Below are 23881 nucleotides of genomic sequence, written 5' to 3'. Positions count from 1 at the left end.
AAACAAGCTAGATACTATAATTTGCGTTCCAATAAGAATGCACCGACTTATCAGGTTGGAGAGAAGGTTCTGAAGAAGTGTACGATCCAATCAGACAAATCGAAGGACTACTGTGCTAAACTAGCACCAAAATACACAGAAGCATTTGTAAAAAGAACCTTAGGAGACAGTTACGAACTAGTGGACAAATACGACAACAATTTAGGAATATTCCACGCAAATTTTTTGAAGAGATTTTAAGTTTTGGTGTTACAGCTATGACATAAGCCATAAAGAAGGAAATGTACCAGAATAAATAGAAAACACATCAGGAAAATCCCCCAGCAATGATGGTAAAGAAAGGGTCTATATTACACTAGTGTTAGTGAATGTATATACAATGTAAATAGCCTAGCCTTAGCGACTTTCGTCGGTACAAAATTTTTAAAATCTACTTAAATATATGTTAGTTTACTTAGATAAGGTTGAAATAATAAGAATTTAAAACGCTCACCATTATGTTTAGTATCAGTTTAGTTTACTCCAGATTTTTAAATAGCTTCTCTCGAATTCCTTGAAATTTTGTTTGAAATTTGTCGCGGTGCCATTCCAGTTAGTCGGTTCCATAGTAAATACGGTAATTAATTCCAAAAATTTTTCGTTTGTAGTGTTCCAAGCGGGTCATCTTTACATCCATAGTTATTTCCGTCCATTTTAGTTTTTCATGATCAGCATTCTTTTGTTGTTCCAATAGCTTTATTTCCGTCCATTGATCCTTTGATTTCCATCCATCAATTGTTCCGATTTCAATTGATTCAAGGGCATTGCCGTCTGCGGTGTCTAGTACCTGTAAAGAAAAGAACAGAAAACAGTTAAATCCATAATTGAAAACAATATTGTGAAAATACTCCCCCGGTTTTGATGAGATCCGTTGAAATTCAGTAGAAAATCGCCGTTCCGTTTTAAATTCGCGAATATTGCACCGTCGATTTTCCTTTTCACGCGTTCAGTCCAAGTTCAGGATGACGTTTGTCAAAACGGTTTTTTTTTTCGGTTAGGTTGGTAGCTCGAGTGACAGAACGATATGCTGTCAGTTGTTCATGCGATGTTTTAGGTCTGTTCGATATTTTCGTAGTTCGAATTCTATGAGTTAGTCAAATTTGAATTTGATGAGTAGAAGTTCGATTATCGTTGAATAGAGGAGTCCGTTTGAGCAATTTAAATGCAGATTGGGTCGAATAATGTTTTGATGTTGCATTTGATTGCAGTTTCCGTTGGTGATCAAATTTAGGACGGAGAATGTTCCGTTGTTTTGATCATGGTTTGTTGTTCAGTAGGTTTATTATTGAACAGAATTTGATAAGTTCATGAACAAGTGATTGTAGTTTATGTTACTTTAAATTTGGCTGTTTTTGTGCGACTTACCTGAATGAAAGAATTGTTGACAACGTTTGCGTTTATAGTGTTTTTTAAGTTATGAAAATTTGATCAATTCCTTTGATCAAATTTTCATAAAACTGGGTGGTGTGATGTAACGTTTTACGTTTTTTGTTTATAGTTTTTCGATTAAATCTAATTTAATTAACAATTAAATCATTTTTTATTTCAAGTTTGCTTAGAAATGAAATATTTCAACCGTGGAAATAAAATCAGACCATTGCTGTGTCGATTTTACAACTTTGCTATATTTACTGTGTCTAGGCTACAACTTCGCCATAAAAGCTCAACTTATAGTGAGCTGTATTATATTGTGCATGCTTTCTGGAGGCGCCATGAAGTCCGTCGCCATTCGAAAGATTTGGCGCAACTCTCGAATAAAGAGGGAGTTTTTAAAAGATGACCTATTTGAATAGGAAAAGGTCGTTAGGAATTTTCCTGCTCGCAAAATTATTCTGACTCGTCCATTTCGTTTTCGAATCGGCTGGTGAACAGAAGTGCGCGAATTACTTTACGTTCTCGAGTTAAATTTAATCAAATTGATTTTGTGCGTTAAGCTTCTAAAAAGGTATTAAATAGTAGTGAGTGAGTTTTTATCATCCAGTGGTTTTTTAAACGTTTTCCTTTCTTTTTGTACAGTGGACATAAGTCCGAATTAAGTTCCGCGTAGTCTGTTCAGTGCGTTTATTAGTGAAATTGTACAAAAAAGGTAATTTTATTCAATTTTGTTCAAATTTAGAATTGTATAATTAATGTGAGTTCGCGTTGGATTTCTAGCGCGTTGCGCTTTTTTTGTACGGGCTGGAAACACGTTACGTTCCGTTCGGCTATCGTCAACGCCGGATCGGGGGTTCCATCTGTGGCATCGCCATCATCGTTCGTAGAAGACGGACGTTTCCTCCGACTCGTACGCCCTGCTAAGGCCCGCCTTTTCGAAGGTAGCTAAACGGAGGTGGGTGAAGTTCGCTAACCTTCGAAGCGAAATATCTTCCGACGGTCGCCAATCATCCGTCGACGAGGTCCCTTCCACTACAACCCCTGTGGACCATTGTTGCGAGAGCTCGGACCGTGTGAGTGCGTCGCCAAAAGCGTGCCGCGGTCCGGATTCAAACCAACGGGAGAGGGGGTTCATTCCATCGCGGGCGGTCATAGCGGAAACAAAGTACGCGAAGCCGTCCGAAGGTACGTTGGCCTCTTATCTCTGCGGAGCGAATCTCCCGGGACAGCACGACTTCTCGTCGTAGCTCAGCTCTCGATTTCCAAATCGGAAGTCTTCCGTCCAGCCGCCACTCCCTCCGCAACTCTAATTCGGCCATACCGCGTACGAGTCACCTTCCGTTGCTGCGCGCCATACTGCAGCACGTGAGCGGCACCATCACGTTTACGCCGCCATCGCTACACCGCCATCATCGAGTCATCGAGCCCTCATCGGTCAGCAGTCATCGATTCATCGTTTCGTCAAGTAAAACCTGCGCAGGTATGTCAGAGCATGTTTAATTCATGGCCATGATTTGCTCTTTTCCGTACTCCCCTCTCAGAAATCCAATGCGAATGAATGCTAAAATATAGTTTAAAGAAAAAGTTGAAGATTAGTTTTAGAACGTTTTGAATGCTACTCCCTGAATAAAACACACTTACTACGTTACGTTCTGTTTTCTTTCGTTTCCGCTCAGTTGAGTAAGCATTCCTTCGTTCTCTTTCCGTTTCGTTTCGTGGGTGAGTCAGAGTAATATCTTTGGTTTATTTATTTGGTCCATGCGCTCCATTCCCGTACTACTGAAGGACTTGGCATTTCCAGAAAGTTAGTAGTTTTTTACCGTTAGTAACCAACGACCGTTCAAGAGGTCCTCTGAGAGAAAAGTCTCAATTGTCGGGCAAAGTTTCAACACGACCAGTGGTCTCTCCTAATCGAGAGTGGCGCTTAAGCCACTGAGTTTGAACAAAACCTCAGCGAAATTTCTCGAACGGTTACAAACCCCCTGACTGGAAATTCAAGGTATCGTTCGATGTTGGGATCGCCATCCCCAACAGTTCCAGTCTACGAAGGATTTGGGCCACTTCCCAACACATTTACTTTGTAATTAATCCATTATTAATAATTTTCCAGTGAAGTTTATCTAATCTAATCTAATCTAACACCAACACAGCTAGTTCTTGAAAGCATCCTGGAAAATGATATATATACCTACATCATTTTTCTTCTCTATTTGATATATGTTTCACATCGAAGATGTGTCAAACATATCTGAACGGTCAGGCCTACTGTGCAGCATTTAAGGGGCAAGATGATTCGTGGACGTGGACATCTCGTACGTTCCGATTTTGGTAATTATATGATTGGTTGGTCGTTGGAAGCATCAAAGCTAGAAAGGTTAAGTGATGCTCCATTTTCTTTTGACGGTTGGGACATGAGCACTAACTCTTGCCCTAGCCTTTTATGGCTTAGGGCTGGCTATAGCGCCATTACTCGCTTTCTGAAAAGAGAAGAGGAAAAGAAAAAGGAGAAGGACAAAGGGAAAAGAATTATGTGAAATCTATGAACATAAACAATATTTTTGATTTGAAATATACAATATAGAAATGCAGAACGGTGCGGTGGTCACTACCCGAGTCTTGTCACTATTGTCAAATCATAAAAAAGTAACAAGGACTAAAATTTGATCCTTTGATTACTGGAAAATCCTGATGCTTGGGACTAGCAATCATCCTCAATGTGTAAAAATTATTTTCCAGTAAAGTTTAGTGTCAAATCTGTAGATTCACTTCAATCTTATTAATTTAATTTATTTTTTTAATTTTCTTTATTTCTTTTACTCATTTAAACTTTTTTAGAAAAACGACTGGGAAATCAGGGAATATCAGGAAATCTATTTTTCATAATTGAGTCAAGTTGAGAATATTTAGGTGAATATCAGATTTCAAGAACTGTCCTTAAGGTGAAAATAAAATACTGCTGTATTTTGAAGAACGCGTGAGTGCTCGTGTTACAAAAGTTGGCGTCGTCAAATACGCCTTTTAACTCTCAAACCTCCAACTTTAAAAAAAAACTATCGTTTTTTAATTCAAAATATTTTTAAACCTCATCAAAACTTGAGGACTGTTTTATGTTGGATAGATAAAAAAAATCTGTTCAGAAATGACGGAGCTACGATAGTTTTATCATTTTTTCAGTATCAGACCTTGGGGGTTTGGAAATTAAAATCGCATTTTAAACACCAATAACAAAAAACAAAACAATTATTTAAACTATTTTGATGTCCACTTGTACGCTTAAATAATGAATTTATTGTATTTTTGTTTATCACTTGAACAAGTCCAATACCATCTACTTAGCTGTAGCTCAGTTTCGTGTGTTTAGGACCTTCTAGTTATTCAAAACCAGTCCCTGCTCAGTGAGTGCTAGTTTTCAGCAATTTGTTAGCTGCTGCAGTCTACTTACCCCTGCCTGCCTGTGTTGTCTGAGGGACTTCAAATAAGCCTTCGTCACTTTCCTATCGTTCATCGGCGCGGGCCACCTTTCCGTTCGTGGTCGATGTGTTGTAGGTAGGGGAACTGGGTGTAATACGCACCACCGGGTAATATGAGATTTTCAAGCTAAGCAGCTCATCTAGTAATTCTGGTTGAAACACTTTTGAATCGATGTTGAACAAAGCCATAAATCAACACTGTTGGTCATATTACGCCGTGGTATGTATTATCCCACCATACCCTACGTACGACTCCCAAGGCACATGTGAGACTGCAGCAGACAACCTAGCTATGCTGTTCTCTCGCTTGCTCGCTCGTTATTATTATTATTATTTGTCGATTTGCGTGGTGAATGTAAACTTCAATGTCATTGCTGTTTGGGTCCGACGACGATGACGGTCGGTTGTGTGGGGTGAGGAGGTGGGGCGCTCAATCTAATCCGTCTACGACGACGATCGTTCGAATAGCAACGAGTTGAGCAAGTTGGGGCAGACTGAGTGACGAATATTTTGGGGGCTAGATGTACATAGTAAGCATGTACATTGCACACCCAAATCAAGCAACAAATACAGTAAATTAATCCAGCGATAACAATCTACATAGATATTCGATTGATTCCTTATGGGTTTCACTAATCATCACTATAACAAAACTTTAGCAAAATCTTAACTTCTCCGATTTGGTGTGTTGACTTATGGTTGACGCACATTTTAATTATCGATCGTCTTTGTTAATCGTAGAATTCTCGTTTACGTTCGAACCGTATTTTCCATGCAAAAACCTTTTTTTATGAAAAATACGGCTCGAACGTAAACGATAATATGGGTGATAATCTTTCGAGCATGCCTAACCCAAGTGCTAGGCGAGGACAGCTCTGTACATTCTAATGAGGCTTCTCTTGGCTTTACATAGTACAGGATAAACGTTTTGTCAGTGAACAGAATCAATTATTTTAACATATTACAAAAAAGCAAAGGTTCACAAATGAATTTTGGAATGAAATAAGACTGTGCATGCATTCGGAAATTTGTTTGTTCAGTGATAGGTGTGAGATTAGATTAGATAAGAAAAGAAGCTGATGATTTAAGATAGCAGAAATAGCATTAACATGTCTGTCAATTTAATCTAAGATTGCTTCATGTAGCAGAAGATTAACAAGCATTCAGCAGTCATTATTTGTAAATTACGAACGGTGAAAAGCTCCTCGAACTGGTAATTTAGTACCGTTGCGCGAGATGAACAATCTATCGACACCTTTTCGGAATGCACTGTAAGCAGTATGCAAATGAATGCTAATCAGATGTTCAACACTAATTCGTTACAAACAATCACGCAATGCTTACACTGTATGCGGTGGATAATTGCATTTCACGACTCGGCTCCTTTCGAATGCAGCATTGAACTTGAATATTCTCACCAGTCGTGGCTCTGATTGTATTCAGATAACATTTTGTAGGTACCTGTTCATTGGTTCACACATCTACACAAATTAGCATGTCTGTTGTCGACGAGTCCCCATTGACACACTCCGGAGAGTCAATTCAATATTCTACCATCCCACAAAAACCAACTGTTGCGCTTCTCATTCATATAATGGTACAATAAACACTTGAAATTTCCCTTTTACGCTCTGTTCTGGCTCGGAGGAGGACCGCTCATTGAGCTCTGCTCAGTTAGTGGCGACTCAAAACGACGACGTCGACGACGACGGTGGCGGCTGCTACTCACATGTTTCACAAGAATCCGCACATGTGCTCACGATTTCATACTTTGTCTTATTTTTATTATTACCCGAAGCCGTCTCCGCCGTACAGTACAATTCCGATTTCCTTCTGCTCGCAGCTCCGTCCGCTCCATCATCTTTTGAACCCTGCTGTATCGTACCGCACTCGTCGGCGAAAAGGCGCGCAGTTTCATTAATGAATTAATTATGACGGCTCTTCTGAGAGCTCCGATATGCCCTTCTTCCTGTTTTGCTTCTCGAACCTGGGCCTAAGTGGACGAAAATCCCAAGAGTTTCGTCGTCCGATCCAAAACGCAGAAGAACACATCTCCTTAATCGTCGCAAAATGAGAAAAATGCCTACTCTTCTTACGAATGGTAGTTTTCTTCGGTTTTGCTTTCCTTTTGGACGGATCAACGAGATCGACGCCAACAACGAGCTAACGGATGATGATGATGATGATGATGGCAGCAACAGCAGCAGCTTCGCACATGTTGCTGCTGCCGCCGCGCTGTATATGCTACTACTTGGAACGGAAGACCTTGGATGGTAGCAGCCGTTCGCATGGGAAGCAACAATAATCGTTTTCGGCTTGATGACACTGGGTTTCACGATTATTATTTGGAATGAGTGGAATTGAGTTTGGGGAAGTATTTGGTAGGTTAATCTTTTGTTTTTAAATTTTCGTTATAAGTTATTGGGCATTTTGCAATTTTTCATAGTATTGTGAAGAAGAAGTCCTTCAAATTGATCATAGAGGAGATCTATTAAGTACGTCTCACTTTAAAAGGGGAGGAACTTTTCGTGACGTGCTTAATGCATGCTACCTTAGTGGATAACTGGAACACTAAGAAATAATTGATTTTACTCGTGACGGAATTCATCTTTCACGTGACAAATCTGTCCACGACCGAAATGTGCTTTGCTCGTACACCGTTTGAAAAATCCATGTAAATTTCGGGCAATATATAGTGCACATAAAATTAACGCTAGATTTGGCGTAAATTTACGCGATTTTTTCTTGTAAATTTAAGCGCATTATCACTGCAATCTTGTTAACGATTTCGTTGTTTATGTCAACTTTAGCTCAAAATTAAACGGAGGGCGATTTTACGCGATAGTTAAAATTCAGATTTTTTTATGTGTAGCAAAATACAGTTTATTGTACTGAATTCAACGAATCTTATCAATTAATGCTTTATAAGTGACGCTTACGTGTTTCGGTCTCAGAGGACACCGACGTGTACGTGCTGTGATCGTTATCAAATATTTTTCGAAACTAGATTATTATTCACTGATATCACATTGCTTTCTTTCATTTTCAGGTGCAACAGTAGTATCCTGGCGTGTCAACAATCAAGAGCAGCTTTTCGTCAGGTACGCAATAACAATCTCGTCTACATAAATTTTCACTGACTAAAGTGTTTATGCAGTATTGCAAAACAATTTCATTTTTAGCTATTAATCACGAAATTACCGCGCCCAAAAACGATAATTTAGATGAACATTTCAAAAAGTCCAATCGCATTTGATCGATTCGTAATAAATAAACAAAACTTGAAATAAGGAGCTGAATCAATACGTTAAAGTGTATTTCAATCGTTTTATATTATATTTTAGCATGAAATCCACATGCATGCAGTTTTGTAAACTGTAAGACTAACAAATTATTGATAATTTTTCAAATTCAAGAATTGGAATACTTTTTAAATACCTTTTTTAACATCGTGAGAGGATGTTTATTAGCCCTTTTTATCCTTACATATTGTTTTCCATATATTTTTTAAATCCGTTTGATCCCACTAATTAATCTACTCTTCACCTCTTCAGCCTATCCTAACCAGAGTTACAGAATTAATATTTTCGGACTGAACCATTAGTTTGAATTGTGGAAAGTAAGAGATTTAACTTTGATATTGGAATATGGAATAATACTGTATCGAAACGAAATCTAAAACTTAAAAAAAAAATAAACAGGGTGGCCAGTGAGCCGGGAAAACCTGGAATTTGAAATGGTATCGGGAAAAACTCGGGAATTCAACTGGAGAACCGAAAAAATCAATAAACTTTAAAAGCTTACAATGTACACGTTTATTCTAACTGGTGGTGTGTTGTTTTGCTCGAACTTATAGTATGTGAAAAAAAAAATCTGAAATCGCTATGATCCCTGAGTCATGCAGATTTATCAACTTTATGCGTTTCTTTTTCAAATTGTTAACCATTTTAAAATCAACATACTATTTTTTCCATAATTACCATGGAATTCTGGTCTGAATCATCATCCAATTGTCCTTAAATTTGCAAGAAAATATCCTTAGAGCTCTTCTCGTACCTCTAAATATGCTTGAAATTTTTATCTTGAAACTCCCCTAAGAATTTCCTCGGAAACCTCAATAGAATTCTTTTTATATTATCCTGAGAATTCAAATCCTTTGAAAATGTTCTCAAAATTTAAATCAAAACTCTCCTTGAGAATCCTAGTATTGTTGAATAGACTAGACTAGACCAGAGCTGGTAAATATCACAACCGTCATGTGACAATGAGAAAACAGGTCCTCTCACTATCACGAGGCGAAAATACCTGTCATTAACATTCATATCATTTTCCAATGGTCAAGCACTCATGAGAATAATTCTTATGCGGTTTTGACATCAACATTTCTAACTGATTTAGATGAATTTAAGCAAGCAACCGTATGTAGTCGGTAGGGTGAATATTAGGGTTGGACAAAATTCAAATTCCAGTTCCACTATGATTTCCGGGCGCCTTCTGGGTCCTAAAATAACAGTGTAGAATTTCAGGTCGGTCGGTGGAACTGTATTTTAGCGCCAGCGGTTCTAATTTTACATAGGATTTTCTATGGGAAAACTTACTTTTCAAATAAAAATCTTGTGAGGTCACCCATTGTCCTCTAAAAATATATCAACCCAAATTCTCCCTAGGAAATTTTACAAGGGAACTTTTCTTCCAATACCGCAAAACGATCCAACACTTGTGGAAAAAGTTTTTTAGCCATTACTGATTGCTAACTAAACGAACTGCTCATTATTCTTTTTTTTTTAGCAGCACTGCCAATGTGCCAATGTGCCAATCTAATACTGAAAATGTATTCACTGTTACCAACCGAAAGAGAGTGATATATTTTGATAAACATTGTTTCGATTTCGAACAAAAAAAGTGCTTTAAAATTGTTGAAAGTGACGGTTGTTCTTTTCTACTTAACAGCGCAGCAGCGAGTTCAAGCTCTTGGGGTTGTGAATGTTGTCGCGGAAAGGGCCGTAAAGCTTGTTTCCGACTTCAACAACTCGGTAACCAAGAATACCGAACAACATGAATACCTACTGCAAGTTGTGGAGTACCACCGAAAAATGAATCCGGTGAAATATTGAAGTCTGAGCAGCAGCACATCGACTGATAAGGTTTGAATAAATTCTGCGCCAAAGCAAATACTCCCTTGTGAAAAATCACTCTTGTTTCCAAATGACCCCCGTGAAACATAATTGTTGTACTATACCGGAAACCTGTGTAAAGTTTCATCAAAATCGAAGATTCTTTGCGCATAATATCGGCTTTCCTCCATGCTGAGTGAACCCCCACACAACGTGACTGCCTCGCGCAGACAGCAGCAGGCGGCAGCTGGCAGTGCTGCTAGAAAAAAAGAATAATGAGCAGTTCGTTTGGTTAGCAATCAGTAATGGCTAAATAACTTTTTCCACAAGCGTTGGATCGTTTTGCGGTATTCGAAGAAAAGTTTCCTTGTAAAATTTCCTAGGGAGAATTTGGGTTGATATATTTTTAGAGGACAATGGGTGACCTCACCAGATTTTTATTTGAAAAAGTAAGTTTTCCCATAGAAAATCCTATATGAAATTAAAACCGCTGGCGCTAAAATATAGTTCCACCGACCGACCTGAAATTCTACACTGTTATTTTAGGAACTAGAAGGCGCCCGGAAATCATACTGGAACGAAAATTATTTTTTTTTTAATATAGCCGTGTCCCATCCTAGTGAATATATTATTAAGATTTCTTCAGTGCAAGTAACTATAATAGCAATAAATGAGCTACTAATTACGATGGTCACAACACTGTCACGTTCTGTCATGACAACAAATACGATGAGATTTTGAAGAAAATCTCTATCATAATTTTCTTATCCGATTATAGTGAAAGAAGTATCTCTGTAAATATCGCATGAGATCTTTCATTGAAAATGACAATTGCTAGCTCTGGACTAGACTAGGCTAGACTGAAAACTCTCTTCAGGAACCTTCCTGAATGCATTTCTTTTAAAATATTCCTTTGAACACCCTATACATTATGTTAATAGTTACCCTTGAATTCTCACCAAAATTCACTTAGAGTTATTCTTAAAACTCACTTAAAATTCTCTTCACGATCCCCATACAGTTTTACAAGGGGAATCACCTTGGAATTTATTTTGGAATTCATTGATACATTATTTCATAAATTTCAAAATAATATAATCTGGTCAGAACTCCCTTAGGATGTATACCAGAATTTTGTAGTTATTCTTCTCATCATATCTCATGATCACTTTGGTTCCTTTTAAATTCTCCTAAGAGATCCATCGGACTTCTTCTCAGAATTCTATGGATTTTTTTAATTGCTGCAACACTGAACAATATTCCAAGTTGCAGAGCCTTGAAAACTTTCCAGGACTAAAATATTTCTTTCTAATCTGCGGTTTTGTAAATTGTAATTGTGAATTCTTACATATTTTTTTTAAATCTACCTTTCACACCTTACAATTCGGCCAAATGATCCATTCAGCTCAATAGCGTTCGGCCTAGTTACATAACCTTAAACATATTGGATAACCGAAAGTAAATAAATTTTCCCTTTCCTAAGCTTGAGTCGTCTTTTGTTTGCAAATCCTGAGAACTTAGTGAGCAACTGATTCATGGGATATTTTTATGGTCACCTTTCCCGAATGCAATTGAGCTAAATGGTTCATTAGACCGAATTGTAAACAATGAGAAATTTAATAAAGAAATTGTTTCAGAAATCATTAACTTGATACTTAATATATTTCTTACAATCACTCCACATTTGAGGATCACTTCCAGTTGACTTACACGCTGGACTGACAGATTCATAATTAGTATTAGTTAACCCATAATTGTGGGATGACTGTAAAACGGATGTGTAATGGATCAATCAAATATTTTTTAATATACACTTCCGATCATTAGTTTGGGGTCACCTCTCAGAAACATATGCGATTTTTTTTTATCTGTCATTTTCCATCCTGCTTTATTTATCTTTAGGTCTTTTGAAAGATATTGAACGTTTTAATTTGTAACTTTAGTTGAAGTTTTAGTATACAAGATTTTAAAAATATCATGAAAAAAATACCTACCAAGAAAGTTTTGTTCAATACTTTTCAAAAAACCTAAAGACAAATAAAATTTGTACGAAAAATGACAGAGATATCAACAAAAACATTTGCATATTTTTAGTGGAGTCTACGAGGTGCAAGTGTGCAAGTGAATTTCTAATGTTTTTCATCAACAGCATTTCGCAAAATGATGTATACAGCCTTTGTAGGTTTTGTTATTAACTACAAGTTTTGCTCATAACTCAAATCTGTATCTCTTATGCATCACGAACTAGAGCGGGCACAACTTGTTACTGTTTTTCAGTGAATGTAAAATACATTCACTGAAAAACAGTAGTGTTTTCTGTTCGCTCTGCTTCGTCGTGCATAAGAGATACGGATTTGACTTACTAACAAAAGTTGTAGCTAATAATAAAACCTACAAAAGCTCTGTACATCATTTTGCGGAATGCTGTTGAAGAAAAAAGTTAGAGGCAAATGAAGATAAATGAATGTATGAAATGAATGCAAATGATTTTCCATGCCTGTCCGTAGGTCACTCAGCGCATGAGTGACCTACACTCAAAAAGTTCCACACGTCATCATCATGTTTCTCACACTTAATTTTGCACTTATTGTGAAACACATCCATTTCATGTGTAAATCTTATGCTGTGAACCATGCCTGAACACTATTGATATGAATTATGACACACATGGATTCTATGGAGTTATCAATAGTCTTGCACATCCTAGTTCAATGTTCTACAATATTCTACTTTATCGACTTCTACTTTACCGACTCCAAAATTGAATCGACAAATACATAAACAAAGCAGCCAGAGGCAGAGCGTAAAATTATTGACTGTCTAGGCTGAGTGTGAAAGCACTGCACTATTCAATGCATTGCTCTGTGCGACCGTTCGTACCAAACGGTAAAGGACGAGTCAATGAAAGAGCCAACAAAAACATTCAGTCACTCACGAACATCGCTTGCCTTCGCTCACACATCATGTAATTGAGGCATTTTTCCATAGAAAATGTACGCTCAGTCATTCTGACGAGGCTCGGTAGCTCAGTGGTTACCGTTTCTGCTTACTGAGCAGAAGGTCGGGAGTACAATCCCAGGCCCGTCCCCTTCCTTGCAATTTTTCACTTTGCCTTATTCTATACCCACTAGATTTTAATGAAAACAAATTCTTCTTTAACACCGATCGCATCACTTACCACAGTGTGGGTCCTGATCTAAAAATAGAAATTGGATGAGTGCGCGCGCATGTGTGTGTGTGTGTGTTTGTGTATTATAATCGCTCTACCAAAAACGATCCCTGCGTGTGCGTGTGCAACCTTTCCCCACATCCAACATCCCAGTGATTTCTCGTGGAAGCGCAGAGGATTTCTCGGTTTCCTTCACAGCGAGTACCACGTCAACACATTCCTTCACATTCTCTAGTTGACCTGCATTCGGACACGGCCGGCGCTGGTATTGCTAAATATTAGATCTCCAGTTCTTACACATTGAGGATGAATGTTAGTCCCAAACATCATCTGTTGGTTCTCTGTGTAATTGCAGCTGATCTGGTAATAACAGAGCAGCAACCGTGGGCGGTCAATCATGCATGCATGCATGCAAAATGTACGCTCAGTCATTCAAAACAAGTATTGGGTACCATCACGGAATAATAAACGTGCTGACTGAGCTACTGACTGAGTGCTCGGCTGTCAGTGGCGCGTTTACCTCTCAATCATTTCGAATTTCACGGGGCAGTGAATGATTCATTCATTCATTCATATTCATATTCATGGCAGTTCATATTCATATGAAAATGACTCATTGAACATGACTGTTTTGCGCACTGACCAGAGGGCAGGAGCTTACACATACCTTTTTTTAATGGGTCTGATTTGGGATTTGATCCTGAACTGTTGGGGGTGCTGGTACCGTTGCCTCCGTTCGATCTCATTGGGCCACGGTTGTTCTCATATATGAGGCTGGTTGATAAGGATGAAGTCGCAACTCATGTTTTCGATGTTTACCTTGCAGAACAAGCAATTCACATAGCATTAAAATGCAAAACACTTCAAATCCATATGTTTTAACAGTAGTGTGATTAAATGTGCAATACACTTGAATTTATAGAGAAAGAATGTGTAGAACACATTGAACCATGGTGAAATACATTTAAAATAAATGTGACTGTGCATATGCAAAATCAAGTATTTAAATACTTCGATCAGACGTATGGATTTTTTTTAAGTTGGGAACTTTTGATTGCTGGATAGAAATTCATAATTTTATCACTACGTGTCGCTAGTGTGTAGGCGAATTTCCTGAATATACTATATCTTAGGATCTTTGCCATATAGATGGTTACAGTCTTTAGCGAATTTGTTCAGTAGTTCAAGGACTTTTGATTGGTGGACATGAGTTCATAATTTTATCACTACTTGGTGCAAGTGTTCAAGTTTTTTCTTTCTTTTATTTAAGGTCCTTTAACAAAAGTGAATTTACTGAATATGCTATATCTGGAGACCCTGGAAATATAGAAGGTTACGGTCTTGGACAAAGTTGTTCGATAGGTCAAGGAATTTTGATTGGTTGCCGAAGAAATAATGCTTCTGTATGGCTTGGATCCCAAGTTATAGTATATTCATGAAATTCGCTTGCACATTAGAGCCATGTAGTGATAAACTCCGGAACTTCTGTCTACCAACCAAAAGTCCATGACCAACCGAATAAATTTTCCCAAGACAGAAACCTTTCATATGGTTAGGAAGTCAATAAATAGCATATTCAAGAAATTCACTTGCACACTAGCGCCGCATAGTGAGAAAATTCTGAACTTCTGTCCACCAATAAATTGTCCTTGACCTACCGCACAAATTTGACCTGTAACTGTAACCTTCTGTATGGACTGGATCCCAAGATATAGCAAATTCAGTAAATTTACTTAGTCCACCAACCAAAATTCCTTGACCTACTGAACAAGTTTGCTGAAGACAGAAACCTTATATATGGTCAGGATCAGAAGATATTCCATCTACAATATCGTATTTTACCGCGCTATTTTTGGTATTACTGTAAGCAACAATTATGCTATTTCGTTCATGCTCCGGATGTCATTCAGCCAGGATAGCCAGATTTTGTCAGGCGTACTATGATTAAAATCAGTGGCGCAACTTGCATGCAAGCTGATCTCCGAACAATTTCGCAGCAAGTGCATCGTTAAACGCTGATACCGTGCCGATTCAAATTTCGGACACTTAAACTCGAATTTCGGACACTTTTAAAAGTTGATTATCTCGGTCGAATATGATCCACATGTCTTGTAAATTTTAATTTTTTTTGACTAGTGCCCTCCACGATCATCTAACATTATTACTTTGTTTCTAACTGGATGTAATATTTAATTAAAAATGAAAGTGTCCGAAATTTGAATCGTCCGAAATTTGAATCGGAACGGTATATCCAGAACAACATGTGAAAAGGGCATACAAGCTTTTTGTAAACAAACCTTCTTATGCCCTTTTCTCGCCACCCATATGACACCAACGCAAACCTTAAACATCACCGGGTAGGGGACACTTTCACGTTCCTAATGATAATCCTGGTTTGCGTAGGCGACCCTCGGTTGGCGAGAAAAGGGCTTACAAAGGTTTGTTTACAAAAAGCTTGTAGGCCCTTTTCACATGTGGCTCTTGAATATCATTAAAACTCAAGGGGTAATCAACTCTGCACACTGTGCTGAAACCAGTGATGGAAAAGTTTGCAAAAATTCACTATGACTCGCGAATTTTTGGTGAACTTCATGAAATATCGCGAACTTTTCACAACACAACGAAACACAACATGGCACAACATAAAACGGAATCACTGTCGAGTGTTGACGTTTTACCAAACGTTGATGACTACTTTGTTTACTCCATTAGGCTTCTCAAGGGGGTTCGGAAAATTCCAAGGAAAAATCTGTTAATATTTTCTGCACCACGAATCTCGTCAAAACCAACAAATCTCATCGGATTTGTAGCGAAGCACGCAGCGGCTAGTGGTTTCGTCCAGAATAGCTGCTATTCGGGCCTCACGCCAACAGAGTTTTTCCACATTATGGTCGGTAGAGAATGTCTTTTCAATATGGCAATCAAGATGGGCGAAATGGGTTACTTCCAGAGACGATTGGTCAAATGGCTGGAAAATGTGGTCGTCCAATACGACGATATGGTGTGGAATGCGAACGACGAAAAAATGTGGTGGCTGTGGATCTGTTTTACAAGTTTGTTATGCAGAATATAGAATAAACTGCACGTGTATTGCCTCATTTTCTCCTGCGTTTTCCTCAGATATTCGTGTCAGTCATTGGTTTCAATTGGGTATGGACTTCGATGGGAAATTCACAAAAATTTATAGGGATGTCCATTAGACTGATGCAAAATTTGAAATTTTCGCTCCACAGTGTTCAAACGGTTTCAAGTCGGGTCCTGATTAGCCTCCGAAAGTTTAAACTCATTTGATAAGAAACTGACTTGGCACAAACCATTTGAAGTTTATATGGAAATTACTATGGGAAAACCAATTTTTTTGTTCATTGTCTTCTAGCCTTTTTACGTATTATATTGTTAACAAATTCTATTACTATTCTTATAGGAATTTTTTATCAGCTACAACTTTGCAGAAAATCGTTTTCAGCCAAACGTCAAATTAAATAGTTATTAATTGTTTAAGAGATTGATAATCTTATGGCAAGATTAAGCAACTGTATTGTGGGCAACACTGTATTCTGCAGTTTGACATAGTAGCCATGATTTTTGTCCTCTATTCTACGCGCCATAAACACCAATGTTGCCTGCTGAACAGTTGATTGACCATAATCATAAGACATCTGTGACTTGAATCATTAATAATTTTTGTTCCTTACATTTGATCGAAAAGTGGCATTCAACAAAAATGAAGAGGAGAAAATTTTCAATAAGCTCAGCTATCATTTTCTAAAGTAGAGTGAACTGGTGAATTTTGAGATAAATATGAACCGAAATTATGTTTTCTCCATAGTAATTCCCATATAAACTTCAAATGGTTTGTGCCAAGTCAGTTTCTCACTAAATGAGTTCAAATTTTGGGAGGCTAATCAGGGCCCAATTTGGAACCGTTTGAGCACTGTGGAGCGAAAATTTCAAATTTTGCATCAGTCTAATGTCCATTGAAGTCCCTTTACTGCTAGGGAATGTCGATACGTATTAACCTCAAATATATCCTCAGATCTGGACCTATGTACGGTTGCCTTAGTGTAATAGTATAGGATTAATGGGAACAGATTAATAAAATTATATTCCATTCCGTCAGTCCGACATCAAGCGCATTCCCATTTTCTCATCATCAACGATCCGATCATTTTGCAGATGCATCTCTGTCATCATCCTTCTGTTGAACTAGTCTGTCTCAAGAGGCTCCGATGCGATGGGTGGTCTATCGATCAGTTCTTGTAAGGTCAGTAAGGCCTTGCTCAATCTTTAAAATTTAATTCGAGGTAGAGGGGGTTTCGGTGGAGTCAACTGTTCCCACAAGTCGACACTAAGCAACGTGCTTTTCGGTAAGACCCAATGATCGTGCCTGCAGTAGAACTGCAGATGCGAAGTTTATTTGGATCACAAATTATTGGATGTGGGAGAATACTTGATGGTTTTCATCGGTGGTACATTGAAAATTGGTTTTCATTGGTGGTACATTGCAGAAGATACCACAACTACATAAGATCGTGAACTTGTTAAGCTTGAACGTGTGTAATTGGGTTGTGGTAGGAGACATCATAATCTGCGACACGATAGGCTTGGGTGATGTCTTTAAGTCATGTCACGTACTTCTGAGTCTATCAAATGAACTGGTTCGAGAATGTTGTTGCTAGGGTGGGGTTGAACTTTCGGGTTCTTGTTTTGATTTTGTCGGGGAACATTTAACAGGTATTTTCGTTGATATGGTACATAGTTTTTATACAGTATGTCTTACATATTTTACAAAAAATATTAAAAAACCATTATCGTGTTTTTCGCCTTTTTGAAAAAGCACTCAAACCATCACTTATGAATTGTATTTCCGATACAGCTCTCACAAATTCAATGTTGTATTCTTATTGCTTATGAAGTTTTCTGATTATATACTCATTCAAAGTTTCATATTTAAAGAACTAAATTGTTTGAGTTTCAGTCATTTTTTTCTACATTCATCGAGCATTATCAAAGTAAACCCAAATCAAAATACTGAAGTTCGGTCACAAAGCTAAAAAAATAGTGCAAATGCATAATTTTCGTTCAACATATTACTAACGAACTAACTCTTGGACCCTCAGTACTTGTTTTAAAAATATAAAATTTGAAAAAAATTCATTGCAGTAAAAAATATTTAGAATATACTTTAAAAAACTATCAATGTTACCCCGTTTTACGGTACCATCACGGCTACCAATTCCTCTTCCTCTGCCCACGTTAAAATAAGAATGAAGCTTAATGTTTGCCATAAACCATCAAAGAAATTGAATATGTAAACACAGCCACAAAGGTCCGTCAGGGTTGCCAAACTCATGAGATATTGACACCTTGATTGGTACATTTTGGCCTACTTCGGCACGTTCGGCACAGTGCTTGGTACAGCTTTCGGCACAGTTAAATTTCGTGACACAGATTATGGTATGCAGAGTTGAATACTAGCAATGGGCGATCTTGGATCGAATCACAATAGATCGATTCTTTTGGTTCGATTAATCGATTTTTTGAATCGCTCTCAAACACGACAAAAATCGATTGGATCGATCCTTTTCATTCGATTTTTGTTTCGATCCAACAACAACAACAAAATCAGTGTATTTGCATTTGCAATTTAATATTGACCTGTACCTGGAGTCTTCAGCTCACGCACGGGTAGTTAAAATTGTATCTGAGCAGATCTATAGTACCGAAAGGGTATACGATGATTGTAAACATCTGTCCCCCACCAAAACCAACCGGAGGCCTGTAGGATATTTATGACGAAATGGTAAAGAAAGTTATTAATCTACATCTACATTCACTTTATTTTCGAGCATGGTAAAAACACCGTAGTGTATATCCCCATGCTCGAGACTATTTATCAAGAATGTTAACAAGTGTTTCGTCAGATAGGCTATTCTTCCAAACTGGTGGAACCACACAGAATCGATATCGACTCAATGCAAAACGCATGGCTCAATTAGCTTTCTTGGGATCCCTCTCGGATGAGTTTTGGGACATCTGAATTAAGTACTTACCTGCTTTTACACTCCGACCATCTAATCGTTTTGTTTCATATGGTATTTTTTTTTTTTGCATTATTAGAGGAGATTTTCAAAAATATGTTAATCTTTCGTTTTTAAATCGTTCATTTAATACCAAACAACGAATTTTATAACCTGTTAAATCGCTTGCCTAATCAAGAATCATGAGCAAAAACTTCCACGTGTCAAATGAAATCAAAATAATCACTTACTATTTTCTCACGTAGACCATCCGTTAAAGAGTTCGATCCGCAGTACAGCATGGAGGTGGTAGCATCATGGTTTGGAGCTGTATTTTTTTAGTATGGAGTAGGTCCCATTATCCGTATTAATTCCATCATGACCAGATTTGAATACAAAGAAATCATGGAGGAGGTTATGCTCCCTTATGCAGAAGAGAACATGCCTCTTATATGGCATTTTCAGCAAGACAACGATCCGAAACCCAATTCTATGTATGTAAAGGAATGGTTTCGTGCATACAAAGTGTCGGTTATTTCATGGCCTAGCCAATCATCTAACATCAACCCTATCGAAAATTTGTGGAAAGAGCTTAAAAGAAAGTTATCTGGTCAAGCATTTTCAAATAAGGATCAATTCTGGACCACAGTTCAAAAAGAGTGGTATGCTATACCAAAGGAAACTTGTCAGTGCTTGGTTGAGTCAATGACAAGAAGATTGAACTAGGTTCTACTTAACAATGGAGGGCACAGTGGTTACTAAGCGTCATTAGTCTAATAAAATTTATACGATTATTTTCAAGCTTTCTATACTATAGTTTTATGCAACACACCTATTTCACAACCAGGCATATTTTATTTTTGATTCAAATGAGTGAATCATTTAATGCTTTAACTTTGAGTATTCTCGTGCAATTACTTAATTTTTATTAAACTATCAAATGCTAAACTGTAAAGTCGAATAAAATGAAGTTGAATGAGCATAATCTAAAATTTCGTATTTATTTTACCTACACCTATTTTAATGATCAGCAGTGCTGTATATTACAATCACAAGATTAACTGCGTACGTAGTACACAATTTATTTCTAAAGGATATCAATCATCACACTAAATGACTATTATAGGTGAAATGTCATAACAAGATAGCTTATGTAAACTCTAGACTGAACTTGGTATAATTTGCACCAACTTTCCTATGATCCGTTATATTTGAAACATTTTTGTGCCATTTTGAAAAATTAATCGATTCAAAAGATCGATTCAAAAAAATCGATTCAAAATGATTGATTAAATCAGTGAATCGATTATGTATTTTCAAAAAAATGAATCGATTCACTAAGATCGATTCTTACCCCAAGATCGCCCAATGCTATTGAATATTCCTAGTTTAAATTGAAGTTGTGCAGCCATGGTATGTTCGGATGAAAGTTGTATTTGATTGTCCCCTAAGCCCCAGTGAGGGTAGTTTTGGCTCCGAACATGTGGAAACTTGCATGTTAATTTTAGTGCAAGGAGGAAAACATTAATTTTTATCATTTATTTTATGTGAATTCTAAGCATCTACTTTCATCAGCGAAATTATTCTATAAATATGGCAATAGATTCTATAAAAAATGTTTTCGAGTTACATAGTAATATAATATATTGACTTATGAGCCATCAATGTAAAACCTTAGTAAAAAAAAAGCCTTTGCTTAACAAAAGTGCTTTGGACCAGGTCCAGTGTTGAGCAAATGAGCTGATATTCTGAACAAAAAGTTTAATTCAATTTGTATGTATAATGTATTGCTAGTTCAGAGAAAAAATAGCATTTGGCGTCAGATTTGACAATTGAAATTGAAAATCGTCACTGACAGCTGCTTTTGGGATTTTCGAACATTGAACCAAAATCGTTCCTTGAAAACCTTGTTCGCATGACAACACATAAAACATCCAAGAAAACATTTAAAATAACAAGTCAGATGGAATTTGTTATAGATAAATAGAAGAAACTGGAAGCTATTTGAATAGAAAAGTAAATGGAAACTGCATTTCATTCCACTGGCACAAGAAGATCCTCCAACCAACCTATAGACTGCTACACTACTACATTTCTTGAGGACACCGGTCTCCACAATTATTTCGTAGATTGTAGGATTAAATGTTGTTTCAGTATACCCTGAGTGATTCAATTGATAATCCAGCGGATAGCTTCGAATGCTTCAAGCAGTTCGATCCGTCTTCTACCGAGGCTTCGAAGTATGATAGTTATTATCGTTTGTATTACGGAATTGTTGTAGTGTTTATGTTTGACAGCTGCGGATGTTGCTACTTCTTATTTGTAAAATGTCGACGCATGCTAAGATTTATGTGAATCAGCAATATATAAGGTTTGGAACTATCCATTTGGTTAAACATTATTTGAATTTTTCACTGAACTTGGTAGCATTAGTGATGGTTTGCTTATGGTGGCAAAACTGCCCCACTTTCCCCTACCGTCACTCCATGAACTCAACGTCAGTCTACTTCAAACCAACTAGATGGCACTCGTATCTTCTTCCTTTTCTCTGAGAGCCCCAGTGACAGCTCATAATTTGTAAACAAACGGACTATTCTGGCAGAATTCCGATAACGGCGTGTTTGATGTCTTTAATATTCTTAATGCTTTCTTTGAAAACTTAATTATTGCCTTGATTTCTGAATGTCTACAACGAGATGTACCTCGTGCAAGGCACATATTCACTGCTAATGGATAAAAGTAACAAATCTTTTATCAGTTCACAATTTTCAAAAACATCATTTCATGAAGTTAGCGCTGCTGTAAGATACTCAGCTCCCATTTGAATAAAACGGGGTGTAAAAATGCAAACCATTCCTCACACACATAATGGTTAAGGTTGTAATTAAATGAGCTTCAATTTGAGGAATAGGATGTTGATGTATTTTGGAGCCTCAATCCCACTTTTCAAGTAAGAAGCCAATTAATTAGCTTTTTAGCAATATAATGTTGATTTACGACTAATATCGGATTTGAAAGCCATATATCAGCCTTCTGTTGACTCGTTGGCAAATTTATTGATTACTTGTGTTACACTTAAAGTCATACAACTGGTCATTATGCAACTAGCAGATTTTCAGAAAACTCCTGTAAATGGTGCCCTAGAAAGAAGCACCAGTTCCTCGCCCGAAAATGAATTCACATATTTCAGATTCATGCCACATCCCGCATCGGGCATACCAATGAAGGATTAAATGATTCTTCTCCGGTGAATCATTCCTTTTATTTTCTTTGATCAGGATCATCCGCGGCACGTTTGTTTTTTCGCGCAATTTTTCGGTTTTCTCTCGATCCATCAACAGCAATCCACATTATTTGCCAATTCTCGTAGAGGCGACGCGCGGGAGGTGAGGAAGTGTGTGTGTGTGTGTGTGTGTGTGTGTGTGTGTGTGTGTGTGTGTGTGTGTGTGTGTGTGTGTGTGTGTGTGTGTGCATCCACGCGCGTCTCGCCAAATCGATAAAATTTCATTCCACATCAAAATATGTATCTGATGTGATGTCGGTTGGTGGCTAGGCTAGGTAGGCAGACATTTCTCATGGTTCTTCGAATCATCCGTGCTCTACAAATGGGGGCTCGCACTTTTCGATATCACGGTCTCTTATGCAACCACACGGCCGGCAACCGAAGTTTTCTTTTTTCGTTTATTTTTCGATTCGCTATCTGTTTGATTTGAAGCTCTTTTTTGGCTTTCATATTGGTGTGGTAGGATTTTCGTGGAACCGGAAGCCATCGAAAAAGGAACGCATGGAATAAACCAGAGATGCGTTAGAAGAATAATAGCTGTCCGATCGAATGTGGTTCTCTATGTTGGATTTCAAGGTTATATAGGTTTAGTGATGTTTCAGTTTAATTCTTCTGGAAAATCTAGTATGTTGTGCAAATGTGTCTTATGTATCTTTGGTCCTGTTTTGTACGCCGCACACGTTCGCAATGGATTAATTAGTTAGAAGACCCAAAAACATCACTGACGAAATAAAAAAAAGGATACGAATCCGCTGTCTAACTTTCGACACACACACACACACACCCTGCTAATTATGACGGAGAGGATTTTTTTAGAGCTCACATTCGACTCCAACAACAGTTTTAATCAACAGCTCAAACCCAACAGAATGGGAAGTAAATATTTACTGTATCAGAGAATAGAGTTACAGACAAAAAAAAGTCTGATTAGATTCAATTTTCCTTTCCCAAAGCTATTTCGGACATAGGCAGTGAATGGGAAACGCATTTCATTTTACTAGGACAAGCATTGGATAAATTTGTTCCTTTGGGGTATTTTTTCTCCTGGCAAAATGAAAACTTTTGCTCGATTCTGCATAAATCCGTACCGACTTTTGGTCGTCAGCTTTTTTCTGCCCTTCTCCATCCTTCATCATTCGATTGGGTGGATGTAGATCAAAGGAATAAAAACTCTAAACATGTTTTTTTTTCAGTTGTGGATTTGATTATGATTTGGCAAGAATTATGCTTTGGTTATCAAGAGATTGGTTTTTAAATTTTCTCTCCAATTTCAACATAATTTCAAAATTGATGTTAACACTTGTTTCTACACTAGATAATACCGTCCATACGCAGATTGTAGTCGAAAATACATCTACTTCAAATCTTAGAAAAAAAGTGGACATTCATCAGTGAAGCACGTTTACTGTCAC

General features: G+C 37.5%; 1 protein-coding gene across 1 annotated transcript in view; it reads left to right on the top strand.

Moving 5' to 3' along the window:
- LOC135703738 (uncharacterized) overlaps positions 1–23881 on the top strand; it is a 173465-nt gene that overhangs the window by 48236 nt on the left and 101348 nt on the right. The window contains exon 2 of the mRNA XM_065225052.1: positions 7933–7984. Within this exon, the coding sequence (XP_065081124.1) occupies positions 7933–7984 (52 nt within the window). The remainder of the gene's footprint in view (positions 1–7932; positions 7985–23881) is intronic.

This window comes from Ochlerotatus camptorhynchus, unplaced genomic scaffold (assembly GCF_037179485.1).
Source record: "Ochlerotatus camptorhynchus isolate MF236.1 unplaced genomic scaffold, CSIRO-AGI_Acam_v1.1 ptg000220l, whole genome shotgun sequence".
NCBI classification, from domain to species: Eukaryota; Metazoa; Arthropoda; class Insecta; order Diptera; family Culicidae; genus Ochlerotatus; species Ochlerotatus camptorhynchus.
The sequence above is the reverse complement of the archived record's forward strand: the minus strand, read 5'-3'. Positions and strand labels throughout refer to the sequence as shown.